We start from the raw sequence: 13723 nt of genomic DNA, 5'->3' as shown, positions 1-13723 counted from the left end.
GCCCCAGGACCATCTCCAGTTCCAGGGTGCCCCAGGGCAGCCTCTCGTCCCACAATGCCTTGGGGCGACCACAGCCTCCTGTCCCACAATGCCCCGGGGCGACCGCGGTCTCCTATCCCACCATGTCCTGGGGTGACCTATCCCACAATGCTCCGGGGCGACCGCAGACTCCTGTCCCACAATGCCCCGGGGTGACCATGGCCTCCTGTCCCACAATGCGCCTGGGTGACCGTGGCCTCCTGTCCCACAATGCCATGGGGCGACCTATCCCACAATCCACCAGGGCGACTGTGGCCTCCTTTCCCACATTGCACCAGGGTGACTGCGGCCTCCTGTCCCACAATGCCATGGGGCGACCTATCCCACAATGCTCCAGGGCGACCGTGGCCTCCTGTCCCACAATGGCCTGGGTGACCGTGGCCTCCTGTCCCACAATGCCATGGGGCGACCTATCCCACAATGCACCAGGGCGACTGTGGCCTCCTTTCCCACATTGCACCAGGGTGACTGCGGCCTCCTGTCCCACAATGCCCCGGGGTGACCATGGCCTCCTGTCCCACAATGCCCCGGGGTGACCGTGGCCTCCTGTCCCACAATGCCATGGGGCGACCTATCCCACAATCCACCAGGGCGACTGTGGCCTCCTTTCCCACATTGCACCAGGGTGACTGCGGCCTCCTGTCCCACAATGCCCCAGGGTGACCATGGCCTCCTGTCCCACAATGCTCCAGGGCGACCGTGGCCTCCTGTCCCACAATGCACCAGGGCGACCTATCCCACAATGCCCTGGGGCACATGGGGTGATCGCCTGTCCCACAATGCCCCGCGGCCTCCCAGGCTCCCTCTCCCAGCCCCTCCCTCCCACGGGAAGGATCAGGCCCCGCCCCCTCCCTCTTGAGGGACGCACGCCGTGGCCGTGACGTAACACCCCAGGAGCGAGGCGTGGCCCCGCCCAAGGAGGCAGCGCGGTGACGCAGCGCGCAGCGCGAAGGCGGAGAGGGGGGGGAGTGACGCCGCGCGCCGGGAACGTGACGTAACGCGGCGCTTGCGTCCGGGGGAGGGGGCGGGGCGGCGGAGGTGACGCGGCGCGCGCGGCCCCCCCCTTTCTTTTTTCGGGCGCGCGGGTTGATGACGCCATTGGGCGGCGCCGGCGGCTCCTCGGTCCTGGGAGGCGGCGGCGGCGGCGGCGCAGGGAGCCGGAGCGAGGCCCCGCTCTCCGGGGGGGGGGGTGAGTGACCGGCCCCGCCCCTCGGTCCTGTCCCCCCCCGCCCTGTTCCCACCTGGGTCCGCCGCCCCTCCCCCCCGCCCTGTTCCCACCTGGGTCCGCTCCTCCCCTCCCCCCCGCCTTGTCCCCACTGCGGTCCGCCGCCCCTCCCCCCCCGCCCTGTTCCCACCTGGGTCCGCTCCTCCCCCCCGCCTTGACCCCACTGCGGTCCGCCGCCCCTCCCCCCTCGCCCTGTCCCCACTGCGGTCCGCCGCCCCCTCCCCCCTCGCCCTGCTCCCACCCAGGTCCGCCGCCGCCCCTCCCCCCCGCCCTGTCCCCACTGCGGTCCGCCGCCCCTCCCCCCCCGCCCTGTCCCCACTGCGGTCCGCCGCCCCTCCCCCGCCCTGTCCCCACCCGGGTCCGCTCCTCCCCTTCCCCGCTCTGGGGGGGGTGTTAGAGGCTTTGTGTCCCCCCCCCAGCTCCCCTTTCCTCCCTTGATCTTCTCCTGGGGGGGCTGAGGGGATCTCAGGGCAGAGCCCCCACCCCACCAGTCCCCCCCTCCGAGGGAGCTTTGCCTGGGGTCCGAGGCACTTCCCCCCCCCCAAATACCCAGGCCCCGGGGGGGGGGCTTCAGTGGGGTTGGCCGGGGCGGCCCCCCCTGCTCCCCCCGGCGCTGTGACAAGGGGAGGAAGAGAGACACCCCCCCCCCGGTCCACCCCTTCCCCCAGTTGCCGGAGAGCCCAGCACCGCCATGGGGGGGCCTGGCCCTTTGCTGCCGGATCGGGGCTGGGCGGGGGGGTCGCTTACTAAACACCCTGTCGGGCTTGGACTCAGGCCTCTGCCTCCCCTCTAGGCGGCCTCTGAATCCGGCCGGGCTCCCGGGGGTACGGCCGCCCTGCGGCGTGGGCTTAACTCGGGTTCTCTAACCCACCCCCCGAAACCCCGGGCTTGACCCCCGGGTGAAAAACCATCTGCTGCTGCTTTGATCTCTGCGGCCGTTCCAACCCAGAAGGTCCTGACTCTTGCAGCGTCGAGGTGCCTTTCCCGTCCCTCGCTCGAACTCGCCTCCTTTCCCGGCTCCGTCGCTGGCTCGGCCTTCTCCTGGCCTCAGCAAGTGCTGCTCATCCCCCCCCACCCCATGCAGCTCCGCAGGTCGTTGGCTCCCCCCCCCCATCTCTTGGCCCCCTCCCCATCTCTATCGCCAGCTTGTCTTTGCTGTCCTGGTCCTTGCTGCCCGATCCCGAGCATCGCCCGTGACGCTGCCGTCTCTGAGGTGGTGAGATCTTTGTTCTGGGTGTCTTTGCCTAGCGCCCTGGCCTCCCGGTCCATGCCCGGTAATGCGAACAAGAGGGCACGCACGCTCCGCAGCTGGATTAGTCGAGCTCACGGTGGATGTGGGCAGCTCCTTGCCTCCCGCCATTCCCCACCCCCTGACAGGCTCCCTGGGACCAACTCCCATCCCCCTCTCTTGCAGCTTCTTCCCATCTCCCCCATACCAGGGGCTCTGTCTGTATCCTCCATTCCCTCTGCTCCCCGTGCTAGGGGCTCTCTGTGCCCCTCCCATTGCCTCCTTCCCCCATGTCAGGGTCCCTCACTTCCTCCCCCACACGAGGGACTCTCCACCCCATACTGGGGTCCCTCAATCTCCCCCATGCCAGAAGTTCTGTGTGTCCCCAATTTTCCTCCCCCATGCCAGTGGTTCTGTGTGCACCCCAATTCCCTTCTCAGCCCCATACTAGGGTGACCCATTCTCTCTCCATTCTGCCTTCTCCCATGCCAGGGCCCCCCAGTCTCACCCCATGCCCATGGCTCTTTGTGTCCCCCCCCCCCGCCCCCCACTTGCCTCTTTCCTCCATGGCAGGGAGGTCACGTCTTTGCTGTGCGTACCTTGGGAAAGCTTTCTATTTCAGCAGCAGGTCTTGTCTACACTAGGCACGCTGCTTTGGACGCAGCTTTTCTGGCAAAGCCCGCCTTTATACCGGTACGCTCCCGATTATCCGAAATGCCCCGGGGGACCCGGAATTTATTTGGGTACGCGAGAGTGCAGGGAAATTGAATCAGCGGCAGGGGTTGTTGTCTTCAGTCCTGCCCAGGGGTCTCTGCTTTATGATCTGAACCTCTGCGTTCTCCAGATCCCTTCCTTGGGTAATGCAGAGGTTCGGATAAAAGGGGAAACGGGAGTATAGTGTATATTAAAAACACCCTCTTGGAGTGAAAGAAGCTAGACTGGTAACAGTAAGTCGTAGCATAGTGTGGCATAGTTATATTGATAGGAAGGTGCTTATACCAGCATAGCTTTCAGCTTGTTAGATTTAAGGCCAGATCATCTAATGAGTCTGACCCAGTTATATCCCCATTAAATGTTACCCACTCACTTGCGTTGGACTATGCACCGTCTTCTGGAAAGGCATCTGGTCTGGCTTGGAAGAGTTCAATTGATGGAAAATCCACCATGTGGGAATGTGTTCAAGCAGCGACTCCCCCTCACTGTTACAAATTGGTACCACGTCAGTAAGGCCCCTACCAAATTCACGGCCACTAAAAGCGCGTCACGGACCGTGAAATATGGACCTTGTGAAATCGGGTCTTTTGTGTGCCTTTACAATATGGATTTCACAGGGGAGACCAGCGTTTCTCAAACTGGGGGTCCTGACCCAAAAAAGGTTATTTTAAGGGGGGTCATGGTATTGCTATCCGTACTTCGGCACTGCCTTCAGAGCTGCGCAAGCAGAGAGCAGCACCCCGCCAGCTGCAGGGCAGAAGTAAGGGTAGTCGTACCTCAACACCCCCTACAATAACCTTGCAAACCCCACTCCCCCCACGACTCCTTTTTGGGTCAGGACCCCTGCAATTCCAACACCGTGACATTTCAGATTTAACAAGCTGAAATCATGACATTGATGATTTTTTAAAATCCTATGACCGTGAAAATGGCCCGTGAATTTGGTAGGGCCCTACGTATCGGAATTTGCCTGGCTTCAACTTCCAGCCGTTAAAATCTTGATCTGCCTTTCTCTGCTACCTTAAAGAATTTAGTCCCCGGAATTTTCTCCCCAGGACTGTAATCAAGCAAGCTTCTAAGACAAATCTTCTTCGCAAGGAGATAAATAAGAGGGGAGATGCTAAAAGTCCATAAAATAATTAGACTTGGGACGATTAAGTAAAAGTCGATTTCAGTGTACGCACGCAGACAGATGAGAAAATATTTTCATCGATGATCATTGACATTTACGGCTAGGTGAAGGAAGCCAATATCCTTAAATCAGTTTTGACGTGTGCTATTGACAGTCCGTGTTTTAAACAGTTGTAAATCTTTAGCTTTTTGGAGCTCGACTTTTACTGTCGTTAAATTATTGCCCAGCTGTGAAAATTTGAAATAGATAAAAACATTTAAAATAAGGCATCCCATCATTTTGCACAACTGTGAAAATGTAAATGACTAAAAATCATGGGAAAGGCTGAAAAATAAACATAGATATTATATCCATCGGAATTATAAAAAATAATTAAATTCTGTCTTGCTTAACCATATTGGGATAAAGAAGACGGACTGGGAATTTCTGTTGTCTCTGTCTTGAGATAAGAACAAGGGGACAGTCCATGAAATGAATTTCCTTTGATCAGGTTTGAATTTGCAACCTTTTCATTTGCACGTATTGTCTAACTGCAGTTAATCGGCGGAACTCTCTGCTTCAGGCCAGCAACGTAACAAGATACAAAGAGGGATTGGCCGTCTCTCTGGAATATCCAGAGTTAGGGTAGTGAACGCTAACGAGTTTTGGAAGGGCAGTTAAACCTACCTCATGCTTCGGGATTTAAAGCCGATCTCGGAGATCAAGACAAGACATTTGTAGGGGGTAGTTTATCCCCCATCTGTAGGGTTTTTACACCTTTGTTTGAAGTGTCTGAGGCTGGTTGGATTTGATCTGGCGATTCCAGCGCTGCACAGATGCACAACAGAACCGGAAGGGACCTCTTACGTCATGGAGACAAGATCCCCTGCCCTACTGGGCAACGCTGTCAGATAATCCCGTTCTTAAACTGCTGAAGCTCTGTCTTCGGACCAGTTAGGTTCTCCTCCGAATTCCCAGCCTCCGATCTTGATTTATACATTGTTGGTGAAGGACAATCCACCACGATCCTTGGTCAGTTGTTCCAGTGTTTAATTATTCTCATAAGAGCGGCCAGAGTGGGTCAGACAAAAGGTACATCTAGCCCAGTATCTTGTCTTCTGACAGTGGAAATGCCAGGTACCCCAGGGGGAATAAACAGAACAGGGAATCATCAAGTGATCCATCCCCTGTCATCCATTTCCAGCTTCTGGCAGACAGAGACTAGGGACACCATCCTGGCTAATAGCCGTTGATGGACCTATCCTCCATGAACGTATCTAGATCTTTTCTGAACCCTGTTCTAGCCTTGGCCTTCACAACACCCTCTGGCGAGGAGTTCCACAGGTTGACTGTGCATTGTGGGAAGAAACACTTCCTTTTGTGTGTTTGAAACCTGCTGCCTATTAGTTGCATTTGGTGACCCCTAGTTCTTGTGTTCTGGGACGGAGTAAATAACACTTCCTTATTTACTTCCTCCACACCAGTCATGATTTTAGAGACTTCTATCGTATCCCCCCTTAGTCGTCTCTTTTCCAAGCTGTACGCCTTTTTTCCCCCCGTGCATGTCTCTAGCTGGGGGGCTGTCAGTGCGCACAGAGATGGTGTTAGACTTTTCTCTGCGAGATTGAAAAGCCCGTTATGCAATATTTGTTCCGCAGGTAGATACTTAGAGTGATCAAGTCACCCTTTCACCTTCTCTTTGCCAAGCAAACGAGACCGAGCTCTTTGAGTCTCTCAATCTAGGGCTGGTTTTTGAATCATTCCTACGGCTCTTCTCTGACCCCTCTCCGATGGATCATAGAAGAAGAAGATTAGGGTTGGAAGGGACCTCAGGAGTTCTCTAGTCCAATCCCCTGCTCAAAGCAGGACCAACCCCAACTAAATCATCCCAGCCAGGGCTTTGTCAAGCAGGGCCTTGAAAACCTCTAAGGAAGGAGATTCCACCACCTCCCTAGGGAATCCATTCCAGTGCTTCACCACCCTCGTCCTTAAGTTGTGGGCACCACAATGGGACACAGGATTCAGAGAGTTTTCAGTCAGACACGCAAACGTATTGTGATTTAATATAGAGACCAGGAGGGGTGAGACACCCTTTATTGGACCGGTTTCCGCTGGTGAAAGAGACAGGGGTTTGAGCTTCCACGCAGACGCTCTCTGGGTCCCCGAGAGCTCGTCTCTCTCATATTTTGGGAGCGACACAGCTACAGAGGCCAACGGAAGACACGTGGAGGCTCCCAAATTGGTCCAGAATCAATGGGTCCCTGTCCAGGGGTGAAACAAATTTGGCCAAACCAGCCTCAAACCGATTCAAGAGAGCCCATTACGGTAGCGTCTAGGAATTCGAACTGGGCAAGGACTTATGCCGAGTGTTGCACAGGCCCTGTCCGACCGGGATTGGGGTCCCCCTGGCATCGAGGTTCTCCCCAACCCCAAGATAGGGATGCCCCCCAATTGGCCCAGACACCCTGACTGGATTTGGATAAGGTCTGGGCAGATCCTGGCCTGATTGTGCCAGGTCCCAGCTGGGATCAGAGGTCCCCTGGTACGCTGACAGTGACTCCCCCATTGTGAGGTGTGTTGCCACCCCTCCTCCCTCAGTACCCAGCAGAGTAGGAGCATGGGGGAAACTGAAGCGCGGGATGGGTGGCATGGCAGTGAGTCGAGGATCTCCCTGGCATCCGGTGCAGCAGGAGGCTGGCAGCCCTTACCCTTGTCCCCCGCTCCCTACAGGCACGTCGGAGCCATGAAGGAAACCATCCAGGCCAAGAAGCTGTGGGGCCCCAGCCCTGGGCTCCGTGAGCCCCCGAGGCGGGAGAGGCTGCGCCTGGCGTCTCAGGACTGGGAGGAGCCCCAACCCCCGGCCCCCAAGCATGGCGGCTGCTTCGAAGGCGGGCGCCGGCTGGCCTACACCAAAGAGCAACCCCCAGGCTTCGACAGCGAGGAGGAAGGCCACGCCGGCGACTGGGACTTGCCTCGCGTCGCGGGCTGGGCCCGGAGCAAAACCACCGGGGAGAAGGTGGCCAGGAGCGGAGGCCCGGACTGGCCCTTCGCCGGGGGGCGGCCACCGCTCCTGGGGGCCAGCAGGCGGCGCTGCCAGCTGCGACGGCGTCAGCGGGCCCGGCGGGCTTTCCGCATGCTGCTGTATTCCAAATGCTCCTCCCTGGCCTTCCCCTGGAAGCTGTGGGGCAAGCTGGCCTGCCGGGGGCGCCGGCGGGGCAGCGCCAAGCGGACTCGCTCCTCCCTCTCGCCCGGTTCCCAGCCCGACGACGACCTGAAAGGCTGCCCCCTGGAGGAGGAGGAGGAGGACTGCCAGGGCGGGGCCAAGCCAGGGCCCTGCCCCTTGCGCTTCCGGCCCCGCCCCTCGCCCCGATTGGACTACCACCTGGGCGGGGCCTTCGCCCCCTCGCCCCCCCGGCTCACCCTGCTGGGGGCGCTGATGGGCGAGGAGCCCGGCTCCTCCCCGTACCCGCAGTACGCCCAGCTGCAGCGGGCGGACGGCGCCATGGAGGTGGGCGGGGAGGACGGCGCCCGGCTCCCGGCAGAGCGGTCGCCCCCCGGGAGCAGGAGAGAGGCGCCCACGCTGGACGGGGACCCAGGTAACCAGGAGGGGGCAGGGGGGCCTCACTGCTTGTTATGGGAAGGGGCTATGGCAGAGGGGGGTGGAATTGGACCCATAGGGAACCCCTTACACCCATCCTCCCCCCCAGCGTAACGGGCCCCATGTCTCCTCCCCCGCCCCCAGGCCCCGCGAGCACCCTGCCCAACGGCTTCGCCTCCCTGGCCCCCGACGGCAACCTCGGAGCCCTGGCTGCCGCCTCCTCGGACCCCAGCATCGTCATCAGCAACGTCTGCAGCATCGGCGGGGCCCACGCGGTGGAGGAGTTCTTCCGGGCCAAGGATGGGCCCGGAGGGCCCCCGAGAGAGGCGCCGCCCGGGGAGAAGGCAGCACAACTCAGCCCCTTGCGGGAGGAACACGTCACCTGCGTACAGAGTAAGGAGCTAGGGCGTGGGAGGGGGTGCCCCCCTATGCGGGGCCCCCCAATAAAGGTGGGGAGAAGGCAGGGGAGGGGCGAGTGCAGGAGGACGTCATGCCAAAACGGGTGTAGCGTTGACCTCCCACCACAAGGTGTCAGGCTTTCTTTCAGCAGCCTTGGGGGGGTGAAGGGGAGGGATTAGGACAGGACGCAGCCATGCCGCCGGGCAGTGCCGCTTTCTGGCTTCCTCACCTTTGGCGACTCTCCATGCTTCCCTGCTCAGTTAAGACCCAGAGAAAACCAGGCACCATCACTAGGTTTCAGAGTTAAAATCCCACTTAGCTCCTCCGGGGGACATGACGCACCAGTGAGCCAGGGTCTCAGGCAGACAGCCTGCAATGCGGTGATCTCGGGGAGGGTTTTTTGTGAGCATCAGTGGTGGAAAGAGGCTTGCTTTTCGTATGCAAGCTAAGATGAATCGCGGTCTCTGACTCCAGCATCCCTGTATAACCAGCCGCCCCACCCCAGAGGTGGCCGCATCTCAGCCCCCAGCGCTGTCACCTCAGCTATTCTATCCTGCTGCTCTCCACCCCGCAGGCATTCTGGATGAGTTCCTTCAGGCCTACGGCAGCCTCATCCCCGTCAGCACCGATGAGGTGGTGGAGAAGCTAGAAGACATTTTCCAGCAAGAGTTTTCCACGCCACAGAGGTACCCGGGAGGGTTTAGAGCAGGGCCGGGGAGGGCTAGGAGCCAGGACGCCTGGGTTCTCTCCCCGGCTCTGGGAGGGGAGTGGAGGCTGGTGGGTTAGAGTGGGGGGAGGGGCTGGGAGCCCGGACTCCTGGGTTCTCTCCCTGGCTCTGGGAGGGGAGTGGGGGCTGGTGGGTTAGAGCCGGGGGAGGGGCTGGGAACCAGGACTCCTGGGTTCCATTCTCATGCCTGCCTCCCACCCCTGGCTACCCCACCCCACAGGAAGGGCACGGTGCAGCAGCTGATCCAGTCGTACCAGCGGATGCCGGGCAACGCCATGGTGAGGGGCTTCCGGGTGAATTACAAGCGCCACGTGCTGACCATGGACGACCTGCAGACGCTCTACGGCCCCAACTGGCTCAATGACCAGGTGGGGCGCTCAGCAAGCCCACCGGGGGGTGGGGGGGGCGCTGCGGGGCAGGGGGCCCTCCCCTGGCAGTCAGTACTGGCCCCCAAGCCCCAGGGTGTCTCGGCACTGGGCGAGGGGTCCCTGTATAACCAGCCGCCCCACCCCAGAGGTGGCCGCATTTCAGTGCCGGGCGAGGGGTCCCTGTGTAACCAGCCGCCCCGCGCCAGTGGTGGCCGCATCTCAGTGCCGGGCGAGGGGTCCCTGTGTAACCAGCCGCCCTGCCCCAGAGGGGGTCGCATCGCAGCGCCGGGCACCAGGCCCGGAGTGGGGTGGGGTGCCCCTAACCCTCTGTCCTTTCTCACTGTTGCGTGCGCAGGTCATGAACATGTACGGGGACCTCGTCATGGATACGGTGCCAGACAAGGTGAGCGCCCTCTTACCTAGAGTTTCGGGGTGGCGAGGTGCCATTCTAAGGAACCGCCACTAGGTGGCAACCTGCAGCTGATGGGGACTGACGCCCCTCGATCCCGACCTACAGCCCCTGTTACCCCAGTCCTTGGCTTCCCCTGCACCCCCCACTGGGGTAAATCAGGCCTGCCCCACCACTTCAGCAGAGACTTGATAGGAGTCGGAGAAGCCCCGGCCCTGGGAGGGGAGTGGGGCCTGGTGGTTAGAGTTGGCGGGGGGGGCTGGGAACCAGGACTCCTGGGTTCTCTCCCCAGCTCTGGGAGGGGAGTGGGGGCTGGTGGTTAGAGCCGTGGGGCTGGGGCAGCCCAGAGGCCCTGCTGCGCCCGGCCGGGTGGAAGGGCCGGGCCTGGGGCTGTTGGTGTCTAAACAGAGGCTTCCTCCCTCCCCAGGTCCATTTCTTCAACAGTTTTTTCTACGATAAGCTACGAACGAAGGGGTACGAGGGGGTGAAACGCTGGACCAAAAATGTGAGTGCGGCAGGGGGCGCTGTGGGGCAGGGAGCGGGGTGGGGGGCTCTGCAGGGGGCGCTCTCCCCCGTCAGGCAGGGCTTGCCCTGAGGGGCAGGGAGCGGGGCGGGGGGCTCGGCAGGGGGCGCTCTCCCCCGGCAGGCGGGGCTGGCCCCAGGGCGGCGCTTGGGGACGCTGGGAGGGCGGGGGGTGCTCTCTCCCGGCAGGCGGGGCTGGCCCCAGGGCGGCGCTGGGGGGCTTGGCAGGGGGTGCTCTGCCCTGGCAGGCGGGGCTGGCCCCAGGGCGGCACTGGGGGGCAGGCAGCGGGCTGGGGGGCTTGGCAGGGGGCGCTCTCCCCCGGCAGGCAGGGCTGGAGGAGGTGGCTGGCTGGCTGAGTGCGTGGGGCGCCCCCCGCAGGTGGACATCTTCAACAAGGACCTGCTGCTCATCCCCATCCACCTGGAGGTGCACTGGTCCCTGGTCTCCGTGGACGTGAGGCAGAAGAGCATCACCTACTTCGACTCCCAGCGGACGCTCAACCGCCGCTGCCCCAAGGTAACCGGGCAGGGGGGCAGGGGGCGGGGCCTGTCCCCTCCAGGGGGCGCGGGCTCCCACCTGGCCCCAGGGCGGGGCCTGGCTGGCTCTGGGGACGGGGAATGGGGCACGGGGCCTGTCCTTTCCAGGGGGCACCCATTGCACCCTTAACTCCTGGCAGTCCTATCAGGTGGCCCCTTTCCCCCCCCCTTGAGTCACCCCCTTTGTGCTCCTCCTGCCCCCCCTCAACCCCCCCCAGCACATCTGTAGGTACCTCCAGGCTGAAGCAGACAAGAAGGATCGGCCGGACTTCAGAGATGGCTGGAGGGGCTCCTTTAAGATGGTGAGTCAGGATGCCTGGGTTCTCTCCCCGGCTCGGGGAGGGGAGTGGGGGCTGGTGGGTTAGAGCAGGGGGCCTGGGAGCCAGGACTCCTGGGTTCTCTCCCTGGCTCGGGGAGGGGAGTGGGGGCTGGTGGGTCAGAGCAGGGGGTGGGGGCTGGGAGTCAGGACTCCTGGGTTCTCTCCCCGCCTTGGTGGAGGGGAGTGGGGGCTGGTGGGTCAGAGCGGGGGGGCCGGACTCTTGCCGCGGGCAGGGGGGTGCTCAGACTTCACTCGCCCTCCTCTCCCCAGAACGTGGCCAGGCAGAATAACGACAGTGACTGTGGAGCCTTTGTCCTGCAGGTGAGCGGCGGCTGGCGCTGGGGGGGAGCCGGGGGGAGCAGCGGTTCCTCACTGGCGCCCCCCCATCGCCCGGATCTCCCCCTGTGCACACCGACAGCCCCCCAGCCACTAGGCCCCCCCTTAGACCTGCCAACTCCACCCATTGTGGAGGCTGCAGGGACGCCGTTCGCATTCTCCCCCCCCCCCCCCCCCCCCCCCCCAAGTCCCACCGTGCGTTTTCCCCGTCGCAGTGGTGGGCCGCATCTCGCGCCACCCACGCTGGTGATGAGCCGGGCTGAGACCCGACGAACTCAGCTCACGCAGACTGGGGCCGGATGGGAGCCAGCGCCCCCTGGAGGGGAAAACTTTTTCTCTGTGCCCCTGGTTAACTCTGCTTCTCCCCCCCTGCCCCCCAGTACTGCAAGTTCCTGGCGCTGGGCCGGGCGTTCACCTTCACCCAGCAGGACATGCCGAAGCTCCGGCGACAGATGTACAAGGAGCTTTGCCACTGCAAACTCAGCGTGTGAGACGCCCCCCCCCCACGCACCCACCTCTTCCCTTCCGGATGCGGCCACGCGGACACCGCCTCCTCCCCCACTCTGGGGGGGGCACCCTGAACCCCAGGACGGGCAGCGGGAAGGGGCATTAACTCTGTAGCATTGGAACTGTTCAAGCCGGGGTGAGGGAGGCAGCTAATCCCAGCTCCCTCCTGCCCCCGCCAACCAGACTTTTGGGGGACCGTTTTTTACTTGGGGGGGGGGCATCCCCCTCTCCCCCGGTTCTGTATTATTTTTTTCATATTTAAACCCAGTTTCCCTTGTTACATATTTGGAGGGGGGGGTCATGGTAAATACACCCCCTACCCCTGAATTTTGGGGAGACACCGGCTTTGGGGGGAGGGGTGTCACTACGGGGGCGGGGGGAGAAGGAGCCATTTCTACCCAGACCTCGGGGAAGGGGGGCAGAGGGGAGATGACATTGGAATCTCTACCCCCACCTTTTCTTCTCCCGTGGGTTATTTGTGTTAGTGAAGTTGTATGTTGGGGGGGTGGGGGGGACACAAGTTTATACACTGGGCTGTGAGATGAGAAGCTTTTTTTTTTTATATATATATATATATATATATAATGCGGCGGGAAATTGTTCTGGGCAATAAACTTTGTTTCTTTGGAGAACCCCCTGGGCTTGAAATGTGGGTCCTGCGGGGAGGGGGTGTCATTTCCCCTGTGTACTCCCCCGCCCGCCAAGCGGGGCAAATTGTCTCCCCGTGTTGGCCGTTTGGAGGAAGAATGTCTGCTAGGGGGCGCCGGGGTGGGAAACGGGACACTGGTAAGACAAGCCGAGTTTCAAACAACTTAACAAACTCAGCCGAAGCCCGGGACTTGGTGGCCACGGGTGACTTCAACTACCACGACGTCCGTCGGGAAAACAACATGGCAGGGGACAGCTGATCCGACGAATCCTTGGACCGCCCTGGAGGCCATTTTTTCGCTCAGAAGGTGGAGAAAGCAACTCGGGGCGAGGCCTTGACGAAGGGGGAGGAACTGGTTGAGAATGTGAATGTGGAAGACAAGTTGGTGATTCCGGGAAAGGATACGACGGAAGACGGCACAATAAAGACAATGGATTTCAAGGAGGCCGACTTTAGCAAACTCACGGAGTTGGTAGGTAGGATCCTGTGAGAAGCAAGTGTAAGAAGAAAACGAGTTTGAGAGATTTGGTCGTTTTTAGGAGACCTGATTAAGGGTGCAAAAGCAAATGATTGCCCTGAGAGAGAGAGAAGTATGGCTGGAGACCACCCTGGCTTAACCAGGAGATCGTCAAGGATCTGAAACGCAAGAGTGGAAACTAGGTGAAATGACAAAGGAATATAAACAAATACGTAGGGACAAAATTCGAAAGGCCCAAAATGAGCACAAACTAGCTAGAGACATACTGGGTAACAAGGAAACATTTGGCAAATCCATTAGAAGCACGAGGAAGACCAAGGAAGGGGTCGGCCCGTTACTCAACGAGGGGGGAGGGAAACGATGATAGAAAATGTTGAAATGGTGAAAGTGCTAAATGACTTTTCTTTGTTTTCACCAAAAAGTTTCACGGAGATTGGACGTCCCACGTACTGAACAGGAGCAGAGGTTAGAACAGGGAAAGAACGAGTTAAAAATGACTCAGCCACCTTAGATGTCATCAAGTCACCAAGGGCCTGATGAAATCAGAGAAGATCAGG

At 60.6% G+C, this 13723-nt stretch overlaps 1 protein-coding gene across 2 annotated transcripts; it reads left to right on the top strand.

The window, feature by feature from the left end:
- The first annotated feature begins 1128 nt into the window (after positions 1–1128).
- On the top strand, positions 1129–13468 carry SENP3 (SUMO specific peptidase 3). 2 transcript variants are annotated; one of them, XM_073326913.1, is made up of 12 exons: positions 1129–1228; positions 3118–3235; positions 7048–7913; positions 8060–8308; positions 8889–9000; positions 9262–9409; positions 9765–9812; positions 10246–10323; positions 10720–10857; positions 11096–11179; positions 11467–11517; positions 11913–13468. In XM_073326913.1, the coding sequence occupies exons 1-12, from the start codon at positions 1129–1131 to the stop codon at positions 12021–12023; spliced, it is 2103 nt and encodes a 700-aa protein (XP_073183014.1). In that variant the 3' UTR covers positions 12024–13468. The 2 variants fall into 2 exon arrangements, with proteins under 2 accessions (XP_073183014.1, XP_073183013.1); XM_073326912.1 differs by lacking the exons at positions 1129–1228; positions 3118–3235 and adding an exon at positions 2011–2239.
- Positions 13469–13723: the final 255 nt, after the last annotated feature.

Source organism: Lepidochelys kempii, unplaced genomic scaffold (assembly GCF_965140265.1).
Source record: "Lepidochelys kempii isolate rLepKem1 unplaced genomic scaffold, rLepKem1.hap2 scaffold_174, whole genome shotgun sequence".
Classification (NCBI taxonomy): domain Eukaryota; kingdom Metazoa; phylum Chordata; order Testudines; family Cheloniidae; genus Lepidochelys; species Lepidochelys kempii.
This window is presented reverse-complemented; position numbering and strand designations above follow the sequence as displayed.

Coding starts and splice junctions, on each gene's coding strand:
- SENP3 (XM_073326913.1), top strand. CDS start 1,129: ATGACGCCATTGGGCGGCGCCGGCGGCTCCTCGGTCCTGGGAGGCGGC. Junction 9,001..9,261: donor GAGTTTTCCACGCCACAGAG/GTACCCGGGAGG, acceptor CCCACCCCACAG/GAAGGGCACGGTGCAGCAGC. Junction 9,813..10,245: donor TGGATACGGTGCCAGACAAG/GTGAGCGCCCTC, acceptor CTCCCTCCCCAG/GTCCATTTCTTCAACAGTTT.